The following is a 22,268-nucleotide window of genomic DNA, read 5'->3' on the forward strand; positions in this document are numbered from 1 at the left end:
ACCCCAGCAACACATTTAATGCATCACTCCCATAACAACACTGTCCTTAAACCAAAGGAAACCCACCTAATTTGTCAGGATGAATTCCACGTATCAGGTACCCTGTAATTGCTTCGGTAAATCCAGAGCATTTGTAATTTTTATTTATTTATTTAACTCTAACCTTTTATTTCTAACAGGAACTAATTCTCAGTGTATTATTCATGACCTACATTCTTAAACTGAAGTTATGTTTTGAGCCAAATAGTCAAGTACGTACTGAGTTCTTAAAGAGAAGCTTCACTGACTGAAACAAAGCAAGAATGGATAAAACTACAAAGATGTAACCTCATATAAAAATATTCCACCAAGCAGGATCATTTTAAAGCACTATAGTATTTCTATCTAGCCATAACTCAGAGGAATTATCAGCAGGAAATGCAGTAACTGATAACCAGAAAAAGAAGGAAGAAAGACAGTTAATCTACCATTTTTATGTTAAAATGCAGTAAGTATAGCACAGGTCACAACTGAAAAGGCATCGTCATTTTGCCAAGCCAGCTTCCTTTACCCATGTCTGAAAATGACCATGGCAGGAGAAAAAGGCAGAGAGGTAACTTTCTGTTGCCAGCTTAAACTTCCTACTTCATCCTGAAGCTCCCAGGGATGTGACTTGTGCCAGTAACAACGGGGGCTTCAGATGGTTTTTAACGTAGCTTGTATAGTTTGCATAAAACGTAAAGACCATCAAATTCCTACCACGTTAGGTCGGGAGTGAAGTCACTTTTACACACAGCAATACCCATGGCCTACTGGAAGCTTACTTTCCATTTTGAGGAAAGCTGTGAATTTACTTCCAGTGGATCCTGTTTCACTCCTGAACTGGAACGCCCCCAGAAAGCATACCTGTGACAGCCACTCCTCATCCTCTTGCCCGCTGTGGTCAGATGCCAAGCTGTCGTATGACTCGTGTCGAGTGATGGGGCCAGGGCTCCCTGGTGGAACCACTGAAAAAATCAGAAAACTGAAAAATCAGATTTACTGTTAAACGCTTGGAAAAAAAGCTTTTTCAGTAAGTTATTGGTACAGCAACTTATATGTTTTCCTAAATCTGTGACAGTATGTTGGAGCACAGAAAGAGCTCAAATACTGACATCAAAAGTGATGAAAAGATTTCTGTTCTTTGACTTGAATGTGTACATGCAGCCACTATGATAACCCAATCTGCTCCTCTTCTTTTAACCTTAAGTACTTAACAAACATACAGAACAGCCCAAAACAGACGACAACCATCTGTCTTGAGGAATTTAACACTGAGAAATGCCACTATCAATGACATATGCCTTTTCTACAAACTTTTCAGAATTTGATCTATGCTAAAGCACGCTGACAAAAGCTATCCTGAGGCACTGGTACATGTACTGACTTCGAACACAGAGTACTTCCAAGACTTCATGAACTGAATTATCACTCTCATTTTGACATTAATGTACTTAATTTAAAGTTGGCTTCACAAACCACCTGATTTTTAGGATTTGACTTTTTCGCAATTTAATTGGAAGTGCTTCATTATCACGTAATGTCACCTTTTCATTAAAGTAATAACAATATATTAATTAAGAATCCATAACAAAGCAGAGTTTGATGTTTAATTTGCTACGAACACTAAATACTGAGCTTATTTCACTGGACTGTAAAATACCAGAACTTCTATATTCAACTGTTGCACTGCATTATAGAAATACTGTATAATAATTTTGAACAGATAAGAAAACCACTTTTTTCAGCTGCAGGTGACACTGGTAACCAGAAAGAAATATTCGTTGAACCTGAGGGACAAATTCCTCAGCGGCTATTAAACACAGCAGTCCAGACATAACCTCCATGAAGCCCACAACCTCCAAACTCCCGGATGCTGGAGCATCTGCCTCCAGTCACTACCAGAGATCAGACGCTGGGTAAATTTGTGCTTTGACTCAACATCTGATCTGTCCACAGTGCTCATCAGGAAACCTTTTCTTGACAGCACCATGAAAATCCTACATTACTATAACTGCTGAAATACCTAAGTCTCTACTGTTTTCAAAAGACTGGTACAAAGAAATAACTCACAGGGCAAAACTAAGTTAATTTTGTTCCTCTATTCACTACTCTCATTCGTCTTCATATGGACTCACTGCAACAGAAAAATGCAAGTTCTTCAGCTCTGTAGACGGCATGATATCCAAAACCACTTTAAATATTATTACCATATATACACACAACTTCGGGGGAAAGCACAATTTAGTGTTCAAATGCTACCACAAAAAAGAGAGAGAATCGTAGACTCATTGTTGTAAAGATTAGTATTTCATGATTCCTGGTCCTTGAGTCATTTAAATATGTTCGCAAAGCTTACAATCTAGCACTTCACTTTCTATGGCAGCAGCGTTACGTTGTTCCAACTAAAACTTCACCCTTGAGAAAGACGAAAGAGTTTAGAAAAAGCAAAATGCGAGCAAGCACCCCAGACACTAAGACAGGTGGTATTTCTCAGCTTCTTGTACCTGCTTACTGTCAGGGGCCTGTTGGAGGCCTGGATTCAATACCAAGAAACCATACCCACTTTGAGGGAAGAGCAGACACCACAAAAGCAAATTAAAAGAAGGAAATGCAACAATGGTATTTTTACTTTGCTAAAACAAGAGAGTTTTATGGCATAGTGTTAAGATACCGGTCAATCCTAAAATTAGAACCAATATTTTTATATTCACATAATCTAAAAATGACTCCGTTTTTAAAATTGATTTTTAAAATGTGTGTTATCACAGGGTTGACCTTTATGTGTCAAGTTTCCATCCACTACAAATTTTTACAGCCGTGTTGTAAACCCCTAATAATAGGAGTTTATAATGGCAAAGCAGACACAACTGTAACCATAAATACAGAACGGCGCCTCTATAATATAAACAGCACAGGGTTTTCATAAATCCATACACTATATGAAATAAAGGGATTTTCATCCTGTTTGTGGGTATCTGAGCCCAACCTCAGCTACAGAGCCATTTCTAACACCTCTGTATTGCAGTGTCCCCTCATTCCGAAACCTACAATAAACCAAATTCAGCTCAGGGCCTAACTTATTAAAGAATTATTTAAAGTGCTATATACATTAGGACATATTCTTAAAAAGTATCAAGTTTTTCCCATGAGATACTATGCATCTGCCATACTCATTGAAATCAATGCAATTTGTGCCTGCACCTATGTGTACATACACACCTCGGCAACCAGAGACATTATTTCAGTCTTGCGTGTTCATCGGTTTGCAAGATAATATAGAAACTACATTCATCTGCTTCATTACAACCCTGACAGATCTAATTCAATGACTTACGGATGTGTCTGTCCAGCCCATACCCAACTCGTATTAAGAAAACACACATACCATCCTGGATTACAAACAGCTGATGAGTCACAGTAAATATCCGAATATGAAACCGTAATGCCCACATGTCTTCCTTACCGGTAGAGTTAGATTTGAAACTGATGAAACAAAACCATTATTTTGACACGTTTTGCTGTTGCCTTAATCTTCCCCATATCTCCCGACTCTCCTACAATAAATTCTACTGACTGCAGTAATGCCTGTTTCTGAGGGCACAGCTGATCAACTGCAGGCTTTCCTGTTATTGAACTCCGCTAACAAACTCTTCATGACTCTAGCAGATGTTTTTGCTTTCAAACCAACGGGAACTTTATGGACTGTTCTGAATTTTTTTTGTTCTTTCTATCCCAGGGGCAACCACTAGAGCTGTCAAGATTAGGGAAGCTGCTATGCAGTGACTAGCTGCAAAAACGCTAGCCCAGGGAGCAGCACCCACCCTGCTTTGTCACCCTATTTCTCCCTTGTGTAATACTCTTACATTTTCCTGGAGATTCAAGACGGCGTGACGGTGAAAAAGAAATTCAAATTTAGGAAGAGTTTTGGCCCTACGCTGTACGCCTTTTCCTGAGGAACCACAGCTTTGCACAGGTCTTGCAATAACACACGTTTCCGTGCAGCTTCAGAGCGCAGCATTAACTCTTTCTACCAAAAAGTGACGACATGCTGAATTCCACGAAAAAGCTCTGCCTTAGAGTTCACCAGCAGGGCAACAGTGATAAAGCCCTAGCTGAGGTCAAACCTCAGTAATTTATTTTGCTATTTAATAAAATAGCATTTATGTACCACACCTATCACAAAAGCAGGCATTTAAAGAGAGTCTGGTTTTGATAGCAGGATCCCGTAATGATGGTCCCAGCCTTACCACAGGCAAAGCAAGCTCTACTCCCACTGCCCTTAGTGGGAGCACGTAGCGTTCTGTGAGATATGACCTTCTAAGACGACAGATCCTCGCTGGAGATTTGCCATGGCTGTACTGCTTATTACAGATACACATATGGTCACTTTTTTCAAGTTAACAATGGCCTCGAAGTTATAGGAACAAGTACGTCCTAAGAATGTAAACCCGATGCTTTCTTCATTTCTGGGTCACACACCTCGTCCATTGGTAACAAGTTCCAAGATGAGATTAATTTAAGTCCGGAGGGACGTTTCCGGGAATTTGAGCTCAAAAGTAATCTTTTATCTTCCAGATTAATTCTTTGACAATCTGAAATCGCACTGGAAATTATGGCAGCTTCTTACACATCAGTGAAGCTATTCTTACGCCGTAACACAGAGTTTTTTCAATTGCCAAAGAATTTCACTGTAATGCAGGACAGTAAATAATAAAATTCAAATTCTTCTAAAGCTTTGCAGCAAGTAGTGTTTTTTTCTGGCACTCCTGTAATCTCTCTTTCATTGGGAAAAAGTCACAAATGGCACACACGCAGACAAGGAGCAAGCAAGCCCTTGCTGCACAGAGATATTTTACTGGCAATTGCAGGTGTTTTGTACCATCCTAAAATAATAAATTCAATGCTTTCTGTCTGAGCTATGCCAATTTTTAACTTTTTGCTATTCTTACACCAACATCTGGAACAAACATATATCAAATATCAGAATGCAACTGAGTTTGTTTAAGCTAGAAATACACACACACACGCAGAAACTGGTACAACTACCTGTGGAGTGAAAAAGTACAAAGAAAATGAGTGTTTATTAAAAATCTAAGGTGAGAATTAGAACATACAACTTTTGTTTATGCAGTATAACAGGACACAAGTTTCTAAAGTCGGCTTATAAGTGCAAAAAACCTCCCTAAGCAAGCATTCAAGCTCACTCTTCAAAAACGGGAGTGCTACCTACAGCAAAAATCAGAGCGTTGCCATAAATACTTGGCAAGGGGCAAAAAACATCTTTGAGCTGCTCAAAAATAATAGTAGCACCTTCAATCTCTGTCCTCCCTCAAGTGAAAAGTGATCTGCATCAACTTTAACTCTGGAATATATTCCTGTCCCTCCATCCTGACTAGCTCTACTGAACCACTCCACATTTAACTAAGGAAAAACAGAATCTCAGCGAAAACTGTTGTTCATCTTCTTTCATAACTTGAACACTGCCATCTCATTTTCTACCCTCAAAATCAAAGGTGCAGGTGCTTACCCGTAATCTAAGGTACATTTTTGAAGTTTACAGACTCCCTTCTCTGCAGTTATAGGATTAATCTTGCTACTATATCGAAGAAAGATTATTAAAAGCAAGGGTCTGAAAAAAAAGCACATTACAAATTTTCATTTGTGTGATAATTGTTAGTGCTAGGAAAGCTGCACCGAAGTGACTGTGGAGGCAAAAGCTTCAACACAAGCCAAAACAAGGGCTGAAATCCAGCTGAGCTGATATTCCTCTGGAACTCCAGGACCTAATTCACACAGTTCGGTGATAAAGTATGAAAAAAAACCCATAGTTTTGAAACTTTGCCATGATACTTAGTGACAAATAAAGAAAACAAACAATTTATATTAACCTGAAATACTTTGCATAGGCATTCCTGACACGTGAGCAAGACCTAGACAAATACACATGCTTGATGAATATTGGAATTAACAAACAGTGGTTTTGTTCATAGATGGGCTAATTATACAATAAATACCTAGACCTAAGAAAAATCTTTATTCATTCAAAGATTATAAATTGTCATCTTTCAGCAGCATAGAAGTGTTGGAACAAAGAAACACTACAGCTCAATTGTAGTGTGTGCACTTATGGTTTTAATTTGTGAACAATAAATCATTAGTTTTACTTAGTTCTGTGTACTTCTTGAACCAAAAGGTTTTAATTTTCTCATTTATATAAATAAGCTTTACACAATTCAATTTAATTGAGAGTTATATATGAAATTCCCAATGTGTCTTCTCTGAGGGATGTATGTTTGTCCAAATTAAGAGCAAACAAAGGCATTTGCAGACTATAAAGACTATTTGTTCTGTGCTGCCTGCTGTACACATGCCTGCAGACACCCAGAGAGCTTTCCTTCATTTCAACTGAAAACACAAGATTTATAATTTGAAATAAGATTCTAAAATCTAGTAGAAACAGAAACAATGTATTCTTAACTAATTCATTAACTCTGAAGTCTATCCTGCGTCCACGCGCAGTCTCTAGCGATGTGCACGGCAAACAGGTATGCAGAATGAAAATTACATATCCCTTGGTTTCCTACAAATCACACACTAACATCTGATTTTGACGCTTTTTCTGTGGTTCCTAAGCTACATCTAAAATGATCATAGGTGGTTGAGAGACCTGAGGTAATCACATGCTTGTCAACAAGCTTCAGGAGTACTTCTCTCAAAATTAAGCCCCACAATTGGAATGATTTACTTCATGCTACTTCTGGAACTGCTGGTGCATCAGTTACATCGTGTTACCCACGACAAGTAGAATGTGCCAATTCTGGTTTAGGTCTGCATGCAGCCACTTCAAATTCAACAGGTCCACCTTTATTCCATAGGAGGTTGGTTTCAGTATCCCACAGTCAGATTTGCCATGTAGCTCAAGTCCAACAACTGCTTAGCGAGTTTTATTGCATGCATGTTCCTAAATCATCTCTTACAGCACAGCTCTATGCCTGCTGGCTCTACCTCTGCTCCAGTCTGACAACAAAGTGAAGACCAGATTTTCGTTTTAGACAGAATGCTTACAGCCACGTTTAAAATAAACTGTTTGTAGTTTGGTGATATGCTCTATGTATTTTTACTTGTGGCTGTATGTTACTGAACAAAGTTCTGGTTTTAATGCATTTTTCAGCTTGTAAACTTCTGCAGGAGCATGCCATGCAAATTAAAATATCCTCTTTTACCCAAAACTTCTCCCCACTCATTTTTTTCCCGTTAGGACTTTCTGAGATTCTTGTATGCTAAACATCATAAAATTAAGCTAAAAAACCCCTGTAAACCAGGAGTTTAGCCAGCCTAACAGTTATTTCACACCACCAATTGACTTCTAGATTTATTCATTCGTTATTTGTATATTGCCCACAGTTTATTAGGTGCTTTATAGACCATCTATTCCCTGTATCAGCACTTTAATCTTAAAGGACTAAGTAGGTCTGTAATCAGGATATGAATTCTCCTTAGATCTTCCCAGCTCTGATGACTGCTTTACTTGCTCCTTACTTTGCACTGGTCTGACAGTCAACAGCCTGGCTTTTCTTTTTTTCCGCCTAAAAGGTGCTGATTAGGTGTTCAGGCTTCACCATTACTCCTGGTTGCACTGCAAGACTGCTATACGTTCACTGAGCTTAACTCCCGATTCCTTTTCTAAAGTCCCCGTAGGAAACCAGTCAACTACAATGAACACTTGAAGCTGAGCAGAGCTAGAACCTGATATCACTCACAGTACGGAGCATCTTAAGGCTGTTCAACACTTGAAATGCTCAGACTGTGAGCAGACTATCGGTTCTGTACCAAAGGATAACATATATATTCTTTCCTGAGTTGAAGAATAATTTCAACTGCACGAACCTATGGCGAAAGCCATCTGATGGCCATCTTTAAAGAATTATGGAAGAGGTAACTATTTCTATAATTCACTGACTTCAAAAGTATGTTTGACATTATTGTCGGGAAAATTATGTTAACCATGGATTACTGTTACAATCAAAGTATGTAGTGAGAAGTCAAGAGGCTTAGTAGTAAATTTTCAAAGCGGTGCGTGGGGATTTACCCGTTTGACTCCCATTAACGTCAATAGGAGTCGCGCGGCTAAATCCCTGTACACTGCTTTGAAAACTGACCCCTTCGTGTTGATGGACCCCTCTCTAAGAAGTTCCAGATGACCATGTAAGAATAGTAAAGAACTATTTCAGCATGTGCCCTTGTTCATTATTGTTGTTTGTACACATCTGAAAGTATTTTAATTCCTATATGCAGTGCTGTTTCCAGCATTTAGTTTATAAAATATGGATTAAGATGGGCAAGTACTCAGTAACCTGATGAAGCCATGCAAATGCCCAGGTGTATATATGCATCAAAAACTTAACATACATTGGCAGCATCCAATGCACCTTACAGAGTTAATTTTTATCCACCTCCTCTATATTATTTCACAAACACCAATTACGGCTGGAGAACGTATCATGATTTACTTCACTGCTCGTATGCAATGATGCAGCTCTTTCATGAAATGACATCTGCCCTGTTCCTATTTACCCCAATCAGTCCTGTGCTCAGCCAGAAATTAAATTTGCTTCCCTTTACCACTTAATCCTGTTTCCTATAGGGAGCAGGAAGTGCAGGTTACAGTTTTAGGGAAACCTAGTTTTCCCTTAAAAAAATACCATGAACTACAATTTCATTAGAAACATCTTTTCTGGAACAGGAAGGTGATCCAGATTAGCTTGCAATCTGTTACGCCTCCAAGTGTAAGAAGCAAACCTGAAAATTCCATTTTCACTGTTTGTGACTACTGCCAGAAAACCCCAAAGACATCTAACAACTCTGGAAGAGAAATGCATGCTTGGAATCAGTTTCACTGGAAATTTTTTAACTGTAGTCATAAAATATATATGAACTTATATATATATTTGTAAATTATATATATTTAAGATCTGCTACAGTTTTTAAACACAGTAAAAATTTCCAAATACGAAATTTTTTTTTAAATTGCCAAAATTCTTCTACAACGTATTTTACCTGTATCACTTATAGTTATATGTTCATATATATGCTCTCATATTTTCATGTAATATTTGGAGAGAACCCCTGAGTCAAGATAAACACTGAAGAATTAATTTTCTGAAATCCTGAAACTCTTTTTTCTGTATAGAAACAGCCTCCTCAAAATTTCAAGGAATTATAAATTTTTCCCCAAGCATCTGGATTTTTACAGGACATCTGCACAACTCCTTTGAAACTACTGATGCGGAGACCCAGGAAGTTCTTTTAAAAAGTATGTTGGATTTTTCATTACATGGTAATAACAAAGTAGAATTTTATGAAAATTATACACTTAGCTAGAGGCAATTTCAAGTAGAAAGAATAATAATGGCAAACTGAGAATCTAGAAAACAGAAAAAAAATCTCCCATCTGGATAATAAAGTTAAACAGATGTACCCAAGTAACTACATGAACTCTCAGCCGTGTGCTGCTTGTACACAAAATACCAAAACAACGCAGTTTCCCATCTTTAAGTGGATTGTGCTAACAACTAACAAAGGGTTAGCTGCAATACTCTTGCTGAGAATAGGCGGGGGAAAACCTGGCAGAATCATCGAAACGTAACACGTCTTGTGATCAGGGACTCACTCAGTCTACCAAAAGGCTGGGTTTACATCCGCTCAGCCCAGGTGAAGCAGCCTCCCCTGTTTGCCGTCCTGCAGCTCGCCCGTAGCTCTGCAGCGCCTGTCTCCGTCACTCCGACTTTTCACGAATGGCATATATGTCCCTGCAGTTTTAAGCCCGTAACACTCAATCGACAGAGTTTTGTGGAAAGGCCCTCATCTGTGGTGCACAGGTACATCTGAAAGGCCAGTGGTTTAGGCAACTTTCATATGATCAGTACATAAAAATGCTGGCGGTTTAAAATGTTAACTCCCACACCACTGCTTGTTCCAGCTCCTCTCCAGGCTTCACAGCATGGCAGCTCATATAAACTCAAGCGGGCTTCACCCACTTCAGGGTAAGGTCAGAGAGCTTTGTTTAGATAGCCTTCATCGGTGCATTTTGTTAAACTGGCCAGCTTTGCTCTCGAGTGCTACCAGCGCTGCTGCAGAACCAGTAAAGCCCAGCAGAGACAGAGTAATGGGCAGCTGAGAGCACTAACTGCTGAAACTACTCCAAACTCGCGTCTGACCATGGCCACGCAGAGATGTCACAGAAACGGAGCAAAAAGGCTTTGAACACCTCGTAACTACAGGATAGCGTAATTGTTGTTACAGAACGGGCTCTGGTTTTGATCAGTTTTATTATTTGAAATCGAGCTCCGTTGTGATAGACATTGACCATACACATAGCAAGATACAGCTCTTGCCCCACAGAACATGCTACACACACACACGATCGTTATGTATACAGCGGGGTACGTACCATAACATACACTCTCTTATATTAGTGAAAGAGAAAGAATACACTATTAAATATGCACACACAAAAGAGTGCAAGAAGAAAAACAGAGGTAGAAGGCTGAAAAGTGGTAGAACACTAAATATAATGATCAGCCCCGGTTCATTAGCCTGTTACCAGACCACCATCGCGCTCTGCTGTGCACGGAGAAAGGCGTGCAGACCAGAATGACCGGATTCCTTACTGGGTCTGCTCGCTGTAACTCGTATGGCAGCAGTTTGGCTATGATTACACGCATCGCAGCTTGTTTTTCATAGTATCTGTCTTCATAGCACATATTCACACAGTTATTTAATACACTCTCCACTCTTACTCTCAGTCCTGCTGTCCACTGCACAATATTCACTAGCTCTATGTATGGAATTTTTATTTCCATCAACGGAATGTATGAAAGGAATACAAAATAGGCCATAAAGAATCGCAGTGTTGCTTAGAGACAAAAGCCTTGCTCAGGGTGCCCAGCTTTCATTAGAGGGAGCAGGAAGTGCAAACATGATGTCAGAGTTACAGAGATTATCTGTATAAATTGTGTTATCATTTAGCCCAAACAAACAGTGAGGAAAGGCTAACCCCCTCCCTTTGAAGACAATGAATAGTTACTAAGTTTGACTTCTAATGAAAGCCGTTTTCAGTAAAACGCGTACAACAGTCGGCCCAGAAATGAAAATCTGTTGTAACAGCCAAAAGTCAAAGGCAGCTATAAATACAGACCTTAATCTTTTCAAGAATCCCTTAACGAAGTCTATAAAACTGATTATATCTTCAGGCCTAACTCAAGTGCAAATTCTTACTCAGAAATAAGTAACAGCCCAGCGAGAATTACTTGGAGACCAGTACAGGAACAAAGAACGAGAATACAGAGTACTGGTTCGAATCCTACCATCGTGGAATATGAACAACATCGCATTTAGAATAAACAGTTCATGAGACAGCAGAAGCCTCAGCTACGTGTCCATTTTTCCGAGAGAGAAACAATTTCCAGAAGCGGTCAGAGTGGGATAAAGAAACACTGCATCATTCCTTTTAACACAACAGAAATGGTCTTTGATTATTTAAAAGCCAATTGCAAAGATCTGTCTTCAAAACCTCCTATTGGAGGTTTAATAGCAAAGAGGTGCAAGTACACTTACCAGCAACACTATAGTGAAGTAGAGACTTTTGTTTTAACAAAATCTATATTTACACGATTACATTTCCTATGGTTGAGGGCAGCTGTAATTAATGGATTTCCCTCCTTTCCCTAATGCAGTCATTTGTCAATTTAAACACAGAATGTCCAATCAATTTTGATGTATTTAGTAAGCAATTTGTCAAAGAGTACTGCATACCAGTTAATATATTAATTTTTGTCATTGGCCTGCTTCTGACAACTGCAGGTCATCTCCATGAAATTGGTCCTGATGAGCCAAAACTCTTGCCTGGAATGTGAAGGTGCCCCTTCCAGAGCCAGAGGACAGCAATCATATCTCATTTTATTCCATACCTTTTTTTGGCAATTTGTGGTCTGATTTCAAGGGTTTTTTCATTAATGTATTAATTGTCCATGTTTCAGATCTCTCAACTACAGTCCATTCCTCCAGCACAATGAAAAAGCAAATTCAAAGAGGAGGCGTAAGGAAGAAAGGAAATAAGAAGTATGAAATGAGGATGTAAGACTTTCTGCTGTTATGCAGAGTTAGCTATTTTCATTGCAATTCCATTATGTCCCATGCACACGTCTCTATTAATTCAAACATGCAAAAATGGAAGATACACAAGTCAGACAAAAGCAACACGAGTTAAGTCAATCAAATATGTAACTTTGGGTTATGGTAGTAAAGTGAAAAGTATTCCTTAGAAAAAAACTGAACACAAACAGCTGATTGTCACAGATGTGAAAAGTACATCTTAACAGCATGCCTCAAGAGTTTGCTACCAGAAGCGTCTTAATTTCTAAGTACTAAATAGCAGGAAGCAAGTAGTATTTAAAGAATAAGTAAAGATGAAACTTGGCAATTGTCTGAAGAAAGCCGAGTCCTTTACATTGCAAGTTCCTGCAGACACCAGAAACCCTCCCGTGTACGCATGCAGTGCCTCGCACAACTCTCCTCCCACTGTCAAGTCTGCTATGACAGTCTACCTCTACCAGGTGACAGTCTCTAGATTATAGGAAAAATATCTAGGAAGATTAAAATGTGACTCACACTTCCTTCCTCTGCTGTGATTAGATTCAGGAGTTGCTCAGAACACAGGCAAATAAAGAGGGAATACTAAAGGCACAAATAAGGTTAAATATTACGTATTAAATCTGAGAAGGGTAGGAGAGGAACATTTAGCACCTAATACCCACCACTGAAGACCTGAGGACTGTACTACATCTGAGACTTTGCAGGATGAACTCTTATGAAAACAGAAGTAAGTCTGAAATCTGCTCTGCCAGAAGGCGAGGAGGTTCTTGGGGCTGGTTATTTTTACTCTGACCAACTGCAAAAAGCCTGAAACAGTTAGGAGCAGGATACCGACGCTTCCTGCGGGCCAGCAGGTCGTGGAATTTAACATGCAAGTTCACTTTCAAGCTGTGAACTTACAAAAAGGTCCAAATCTCTCCCTACCCACTTTCTCACCTCTCTGCACCAGCCCCGGCCGTGATAAAGCGCTCAGGTAGATAGGAACTGCATACTCTGAGCCAGGTTTCTGCAGCAGATGTCACAGATGACCTCAAAGCAGTGAAACAGCTGTGCTAATCCACTTACAAATACCCTTGGGATAAAGGTCTTGGACACTTGTTGTACAAAATATTTCTTCAAACAATGGTTCCTTGTTACTTCCTTATTAGCTGTGAATATAACTTTAAGATTCTTTAAAAATATTCAAAGCTGAACTGTGTGTAAGTAACTACATGCAGTATTTCTAGAATATTCTCTTTTTATCACAAGAACTCCCTGGCCTACTTTATACTTTTCAGAGACTAAGGAAGATTTTGGCCCTGTGTTTTGGCATCAAACTGGATATTTATGAAAACCTGCACAGTACAGCCCTCTAACCAGACCGCCAGACGTTTCATTGTTCTGTCCGTCTGCTGACAGAGGTACTCTGTGCTAAAAAGCACACTGAGTATTTTTCAATGACCCAGGGGGCAAAGGTCACTTATTATAAATGGATAATGAGACCTAATGCAATGTTCTGAGTGTGGACAAAGAAAGGGTCTATCCATACCCCCTTGTGACTTGGTCATTCAGGCTTTTATTTCCCCTGCACACTTAATGGAGCCAAACAATTGGCAGAAATGCTATACAGAAACTGAGAGAAACTGCTGTATTCTACCTCTGATAGACAGATACAAATAGTGACCCTGAAACGGCGCCAGAATTCCTCTTACCACTAACGTGGCAGACGGATGTAACATTCACCCTAAACCCCTATTTAGCCATTTGCTGGCAATTAAACGTACTGACGGAAGCGATAGCACATCAAACCACGGGCTTCAGCTAATGTCAACCCATTACATTACTGCAGGTAAGCAGAGCCAGAGAACTTCGGGTTAGCGTGCGTGTCTTTACCAGGGGAAAGCTAACAGGTGCCTCGGACTCTTCCGTGTGAATCCTGGTTTGACTCCATTTTTTCAGAAATGTCACTGAGTAGCTTCAGCTAGAGTAAATCCAGAAGACAATAAAACTTCAAAGAATATCAGCTATACACAGAGTTCTCTGTTAATGCACTTTTACTATGTTCTCTGGATTCTTTTTTGTCTTTAGTGTTGATTATTCTGTTTTTCTTTACGTTCCACACCCATCTTAATGAATTCCTATTATGTGAATTAAAACCTGAATTAAAATTCTTCACTGTAATTCAAATAATACAAATTCATTATTTTGTTGGAATCTAGCTACCACTCATTCTTCTTCCTTTAAAAAGGAAGAAAAGTGCAAAAACATTTGAAATGCATAGTATTTGAGCTGTTAATAAAATACACAGAGGGAACCACATCCATCCCTGATTTCAGTATGTGGGATAAATGTGATCTGCGTATAAAAGCACTGACGCTCACAGAAGGGCTTTTGTTCAGACCGTATCTATGCAATACATTGCTTTTAATCTCAATAGAAACTAAAAAGCAGACAAACTACTTTTACAAAATGTCCAAAACTCTCCAGTCAGCATTCTGTCCTCTTGGATCCACGCTGCAATAACTGCATACTACATACAACAATTTATATATTTATACGCTTGATAATACGCAGGGGAAATAGCTGAAACCAATGTGGATGATAAAGACATCTACAACTAGAGCAGAGAATTTGGGGAGGGCGAGGGGGAGGGAAGAAATCCGGCCCGAACAGGCAAGCTGCAAGGCCTCACAAACATAGGTGGTGTTTGTGAATTAAAGCTAGTTTTGGAGACTGTTTCAAGACTACTCAGTATTGCTGTTTTCCCTGAAGACGCTATGTTTGATAGCCTGGTTAGATAATTCTGCAAAGCAATAGCTTTGACAGCCCTAAAGAACGATAAATGCACACAGCAATGGACAGCATCTTTTTATTCTAGTGCTTTGTCTTACACAGATATTTTAACTACTAACTGGCCAAGAGGATATATATTAAAGGAAAGGGCTGGAAAAGGGTCTTAACTCCACCTCCTTGGTGGCAGGAAACAGATTATGTTTTTCTTTGCAAATGTATCTAGCTAAACACGACTTATTGAAACACTGCAGTTTCTGTGAATGAGCCTGTTTGCCTTTTTTATCTCCTTATCATAGAAGTTATTTAATGTCATCATCAGCAACAGGTGCATAAGCAATGGATAAAAATTATAAATACCAAAATTAATTATTTGCAACATAAATAAACTATGTGGCAGCAGTTACCTTAAACTACATTATGAAATTAGACCTATGAGCTCTAGTTAATAGTGTCTATTAAAGGCTCTTATATAAACTACAAATATACTTCTTGACCCAATTGTACACAATGCTTCAAAATATTGATATGAAAATTTGAGTATAGGCTTGCACACCTCATTTTAGACATACTCATTTGAAAATAGTGATCTGCATTTGTATAGTAAAATATTAGACAACCAAAATACATCCCTGCAACGACCTTTTATCTGAGAGCAGAAGTCACATACCTATAAGTGAAAGTAAAATAATGCAGGAATCTAGCAAAAAACTCTAGCCGAAAGGCACATCTAACGCAGTGTTGTGCGCTGTTAGTTACTTTTTCATATTCTTTTCTACCCTTTGAATTTTCTTCCTTTTTCTGTGCAGCATGGAAAAAGGAAGACCCTAACCTTGTAGGTTTCCACAGCATTTTGAGCTCGGAGCACGTGCAGCAGATGGACAGGTAGAAGCAACAGCTCTAATCTGGCGCCAGTGTCGCTTTTACCAGTCACATTCAGACATACTGCCTTTTGGCCCAGATGTCCACTTTCTGCATTTTAAAATGCCTGTGTCACATAACATGCTGGCATTAGCTGCACTGACAACTGTGCAGAGGGCCTAGTTTCCCCACGAGTACCTTTACATGTGCCAAGAGTTGTTCCCTCCTGAAACTTTGACTGTTACATCACTTTGATCTTGACTACGCCCTGGATAAAAAAGGAGAGACTTGCTACTGACTGTTAATATTCTTCTCTTTTTTGAATTGTCAAAAGAAAAAATAACATAAATACTCATTTATCTATAAAAGCAACATAAAATACATGGGTTTATACATATATCATATACATATATCATATATCTATAGATATAGATATATAAATGTTTCTGAATATGCAATGCCACGCATATTGGCTCCCTGATAAGACACAGGACGAGGCAGGTGGGCAGCCGCCCCTGGAAGCGATGCCAAGGCTCCCGCGTGAAGCAGCTGCCTGAGATTCGGGTTGGAAGTAGCCCAGCAATCAGGAGTTCCAGGGGAGAGGGAAAATGCAGATGCACTCACTTGTCACTGAGTGTTGAACTCACGAGAGGAAATGGCTAAAAGCGTGAGGAGAAATGAGGTGAAGAAATGCTGAAGACTTTAGGGGATCTAGTGGGTCACACTTGCAAAGCCTGCCAAGCACTCACATTTTGGCTGTATGATAGCCTCACAACTTTGATTCATATCAAAAAGAAACTATATTTGCTACTCTACCATTACTAACACAGTTGGTTACATGAAGCCCTATTCTGGGGTAGAACGTGTACTGAAATAAATGAAAAACCAACTCAGAAAGTCACACTCGGCTGAAAACGGGCACATAAGACAAGACAAAAAGTTGTCAGCTACTTACAGCCAGCAAGAAGATACTGGTAGTACTGTACGGCATCTGCAGCCAGGAGCAGTGGATGGTTTGCATTAAATGGTGGTTGGAGTTCATTCCACTGAGGAGTTCTGAGGTAAAACACAAGACTATTAATATTTAAGCTAATACAGAGAATGTAAATCAGTGTTTCTGTCATCACATGTAATTATCTATACAAGCTCACAAAATGTTTGTAATTATTTAAATTAGCTTGTTCAAACACTGCAATACACCACAGGCGGTTGAACAGCATGACCAAATCGCGCAGACTGTGAGGCAAAGACAATACTTGTTTGTTGACTGCAGCATGTATTGCGCAAAAAAAATGACGACGGCGGTTTGGATTAAGTTGGTAAATACGTTTAGGAGCATTGTATGTCATGCTGACGTTATATAAACACACAACAGAAGCTGGGGAACTTTTCTGTTCTGTTAACTAGCATTGCTTTGATACTGTAAAGTCATTGAGCATTTACAAACTGTGAAAATAAAGCTGTGTAAAGTTATGGACTATTGATCCAATTAGAATTTTCAATTCCATGACAACCTACTCATTTCAACAATAATGGTCTAGAAGTCTGTATTGTAATTTTAATTAGGGTGGGCCATTCCTAAATAGCTTGGTAAATCAAGTATTGATCAATCTAGTCCAGCCATAAGCAGCACTAAGGAATATAGGAGACAAGAAAAATCGATAGAAAAATATTTTAAAACGTCAAAAGCACTGACAACACTTCCTCATCAATTTTTGTTTACTTTCTTCCACATGTCAGGAATCATTTCTTCAGCTGTCTTAAGAAATGCTACCTTCAGCTACTTACAGGATAACTCGCCTAATTCTTTGCAATGCTTCATCGTGGAAACCTCACTCATGTCTCATGGCAGAATTCTGTACTTTAACACCATTAAAATAATTGTTTCCATTCCTTATATAAAAAGCTAAATTACAATCTGATCATCTCAAATCACTCATTGATAAGGATCTCTATTGATCCATTAACATGTTCATGTAGCTCCATGCCTACAGAAGTATTTAAATGGTTAGCTCCCATTCAGACACATAAGCACCAACAGAACTACATGAAAAGGTAGGCTTGAATTTGCTATTGAGCGTCCTCTCTTTCAATGGAAAATTTTAAGAGTCTTAAAGATAAACTTTAAGATAAAAATATGGGTGAAAATCATGATGCAGTTCATTCAGCCCTTAAAAAAAACCAAACAAAAACCTCATGATCATTTTCTGGACAAAAAAAGAAGAAAAAGTAAAAGGAATGAGCTACCTAACCAACGTCCAGCTGGCTCTTGGGCATGTCATCATTTCCAAAGGTGTGTCATCACTAATCTTCGGAGCAGTGCTGAGCGGACGTGGTTCCAATACGTGCTCCACCAGGCTACCGTAACAACTGATAATATACAACGACTCCACTACAAACTGTTTTGATTGATCTGTTTGGGAGAAGAAAGAAAATCTTATTGCAACAGCACAGCAGAAACAGAAAAAAAGTTTACAGAAATAGTAGACTACTTATTCTTTTAAGTCTCTTGCCTTTATATGCTTGCAGTCAAAAATGTGAATTAGAAGTGAAAGGGCTGGAGAGACAAAGAGAAAAATGTACAAAGCACACAATTTTCCCCTTCTTTCAAAAAAAATGAACATGTTACATAAGAGAAGGTTGAACAGAGTTTCTCACCAAGGTATGTTCATGTAATTACACATCGCCAAACATACATCTGTACATTTGCTTTAGCAAAGGTGTCTCACCTTTACCTCACAGCTTTTTCAGTGAAACTTCACACAGTATCTTTGGACTAAACTATCAGAATTTGTTTTCTGTCATTATATCATAATAAAAGATCAATTATTTATTTCACTAATTAATATTTCTTGTAAATTGTCCTATTTAGCAAAAGCACCCCAACCATGTTCCAAAAAATCTCCACTGTCGCTGAGTTTAAGGAACAAAATCTACAGATAAGCACCATCTGCTCAGAAGTTATCACAAAATGAGAAAATAAAATAGAGAATTTAAATTTAAATGCAAGTCCTATTTTTGTAATACACTAACCTTTTTCTCTTTTCAGACCAGGATTGTTTGCAAACCATGACCTTGATGATCCAAAGACTGCAGCGACACAAAACTCTCCTCCCACAGACTTACTGGGTGAAATCTGTGGAGCTGGTTTGGATTTGCTTAAAGAAAGAACAAAATAAAATTATGAATGTTAATTCTCAAAAATTAAGATGTCCCTTGCTTAACAGTCATTCTAAGATATTAATTCAGAAGTGGTGAATATCTGCAGTTCCCATAAGATTTAGCAGGATTTACACATGCTTAGTGTTTGTCGATAATAGGTCCCTAATTCCCCTTGATCACTGAACTCATTAACTTGAAGAACAGCACTGGCTCATCATGGAGAATTGGTTGGACTGTTTAAAAGACCCAATATTGAGTATTTGCATTCAATAGAAACAACTTCTGAAGTGAATACAAACATTTACAATCCTAAGTCCTTTGGGAATGAAAATACAGATTCTGGGTCAGTCATACCAGGTGGTTGATATTTTTTTGCATTTTCAAAAGAGACTTACAAAAGATGCCAACATTGACTGCTGATCAGTTGTAACTCAGCACAGTCCTGATGCCATTGAAACCACCAGGATACACGTGACAGGGGCAAAAGGGTAAGAGGGAACAACATGCGGAGGATACAAGGAAGGGGAAACAATGCATACACTCATGAGCTACGTGCTAAAACAAATCAGTAATTATATCATGTAAAAAAAGATTAAGATGCACTCTCCTCTGAAACACCACAATGTGCATGTAGCAGATACAGCGGTTTATAATTACGTTTCATTGAAACTTCATTTAGTGCTCCCCCTTACAGGAATGTGAAGATATAAACTCAAAACTATTTTCAGAGCATTGCCCATTTCCTCAATTCATTAAACCAGGATTTCACCCTTTCCTTAAGAGAAAAGCTGTTTGAGAAGTTCACGTGGGATTCCTCCTTCTCCATGTTCCCTTTTTCCAGTCTTTTTAATTAGATTATTTGATATTTCTCTCTCTACTCAATTTCACTGCTCCCTTCCCTTGCTACCTCTCCCTCCTCTCCCTTTTCTTCTATTAATTTCTTGTTCCACATTATATCAGCCTGTGATTACACCATCACATTAACTCGGTCATTTTTAAGTTACGATCCTCAATTCTAGTAAGTGCGTGTGTGCATATAGGTATGTGCACACAAATTATTCCAGTATTATGATGGAATTAAGCAGCAGAAAAATATTTTAAATCAGCAGAAAGCAATTCAAACACTATGCATAATTATAATGGCACTTAATTCATACTACCCTTTTTTTTTGGTAATGACAAATCACTTGTATACAGGTGAAGTGGTTCAACAGAATGAACCAATAGGGATATTAAAGCAAGAACAGATTATGAATGAACGTAATATAAAAATAACATAAGAAAAGCAAGTTAAACCAAAATGATTCTACAAGCTGGGCTTCTCTAAAACTCCTGCACCTGGCTGCAGAGACTGCACCTCTCCAAAGACCTATGTCTTGGTCCCTTACAGCTCAGTCCTGATCTCACGGAAATAAATGGCAAAACTCGCACCGATCTCAAACACTTCATTTCCTTCCAAAAACTAGGTGTAGTAAGTGACACGTGGAAAATACGGCATATGGTTAAAAGCATATAGCCTCCTTCATTACTGTCATGCAACTTGGAACATTTAAAATTGCCTTCAACTTGAACTCACCTAAAGCAGCAAATACTTTTTGTATAGCATACCAGAAATTAGGTCATTTAGGAAAATGGGAGAAAAGACTAATTGCTTGCATTCGCACTGTATTTTCAGCCAGGTTTCTGAAAGGGATTTACAGAAAGTGTAACTGAGCTTCCTAACACCTTGTGCACTATTACTCTGCCAGTTTTACAGACGGGCTCACTGAGGCACAGAGGGGCTAAGCTACTGGCCATAAATCACACACACGGCAAGCCTACGGTCACACGCTTCATTCACAAGAAATAAACCCCAAAAAACACCCCAAGACCTTTCAAAAGGAATTCTGCCACACTGACCAGAGTCATTGGAAAGATTCAGATAAACTTTCATGGACTCAGATCAGTCCTGAAGCTCTCATACATGCAGGAGAATCTAGAACCTCCCAAAAGAGCAATTGCCATTTATAGTCAGTAACTCTGATATTGAACCACCACAAAGCACTTAATAGCCAACTATTAAAACTACACCTGCAGAGTACTGGGTCAGAAATCTACGTTCCGACATGTGCCTGACTATAAATGTATTACCTTGCTTGCAGTGGCACTTCACCATTTATATCACAATATTTAAATTTATATTAACATATTAAGTATTTATTAGATGCTCAGAAAAATTCAGAATAGATTTCTTTCATTTTGAAATAGTCATCTGTCACAGAAACAGTATTTTAAACCAGTTCTGTAACAAACCGTGCATCAATAACTATTTTTAGCTCTCACCTTCCAAATATTCAAACACTAGTATTCCTTCAGAAATGAAAATGTAAATGTACACACTAATTAGAGTCTTGTTGCTTACTGATCTATACTTCAATCAATACATTATTGTTTTTAATATAGAACAAGATGGTTCGGAAGGACAGTGTTGCCCATCAATCAATACAAAGTGAACTACGAGTACAGGTATGTCTCAGCCGTATTCACTTCCTCTTACAAACTCTCGAAAAGAGAATCTTTCTATACCATCCTAATATTCTTAATATTCTGGATTTTTACTCAACACAATCTGAGGTTATTAAAGTAATTTAAAATGGAAAAAAAACTGAGAGTAAATGCTATTCTCAACTACAAACTGGAGTAAACATCTACAGAGACGTAATTGACTTCAACCATTCCTTCAAGCCGTTAAGCAGAAGGGAATCAGGTACTCTAACAATACACTTTTGCAGGGTTCTCCACGCACTTCGTCCCAAAGACCTACGCTCAACCGAATACAGTTATAAACAACCTTAGAGGAAATGATCTAAGCTACGTTCTATTTACACCATGTCTTTAAGATGTACATCTTTCAAGGCAGGCATTTAAGTGTTGGTTTCAGTGCCAAAACATTTTCCTTCCAGAATGATGTTTTGTAGACAGAAAGCGCAGACCTTGTAAAACATGACTACTCATGTGGTTAAACTTAGTCCTGCTAAAACATAAAGACAAACAAAAAAATTACTAGTGCATCATATCGATTCAGACACATTTCTGAAAAAACTGCCGATATGCCAACAAGTCTATTCTGAAAACTATTGTAACTAAGGAATCTTTCATTTTACCACCATTTTACTTTATCCCTGAGCTTTCATCAATACATTCCAACTCAAATTTCTTTCCTCAAAAGCCCAGTTATTTTCAGTAACAGTAATGCCATTAGAAAAATATATTTTCATGTCATTGTGATATTTTAACAACTTGGAAACTATAAATTCTCATTA

The 22,268-nt window shown here is 38.5% G+C and overlaps 1 protein-coding gene across 4 annotated transcripts in view; it reads right to left on the reverse strand.

The window, feature by feature from the left end:
* Positions 1 to 22,268, reverse strand: part of BCAS3 (BCAS3 microtubule associated cell migration factor) — a 370,279-nt gene that overhangs the window by 200,258 nt on the left and 147,753 nt on the right. For all 4 annotated transcript variants that reach the window (XM_059829121.1, XM_059829119.1, XM_059829120.1 and 1 more), the window contains 4 exons: positions 18,838 to 18,962; positions 18,052 to 18,217; positions 16,760 to 16,860; positions 886 to 986 (listed from right to left, as the gene is read on the reverse strand). In XM_059829121.1, coding sequence (XP_059685104.1) covers positions 886 to 986; positions 16,760 to 16,860; positions 18,052 to 18,217; positions 18,838 to 18,962 — 493 coding nt within the window. The remainder of the gene's footprint in view (positions 1 to 885; positions 987 to 16,759; positions 16,861 to 18,051; positions 18,218 to 18,837; positions 18,963 to 22,268) is intronic.

The sequence above is a fragment of the Gavia stellata genome, chromosome 25 (genome assembly GCF_030936135.1).
Source record: "Gavia stellata isolate bGavSte3 chromosome 25, bGavSte3.hap2, whole genome shotgun sequence".
Taxonomy (NCBI): domain Eukaryota; kingdom Metazoa; phylum Chordata; class Aves; order Gaviiformes; family Gaviidae; genus Gavia; species Gavia stellata.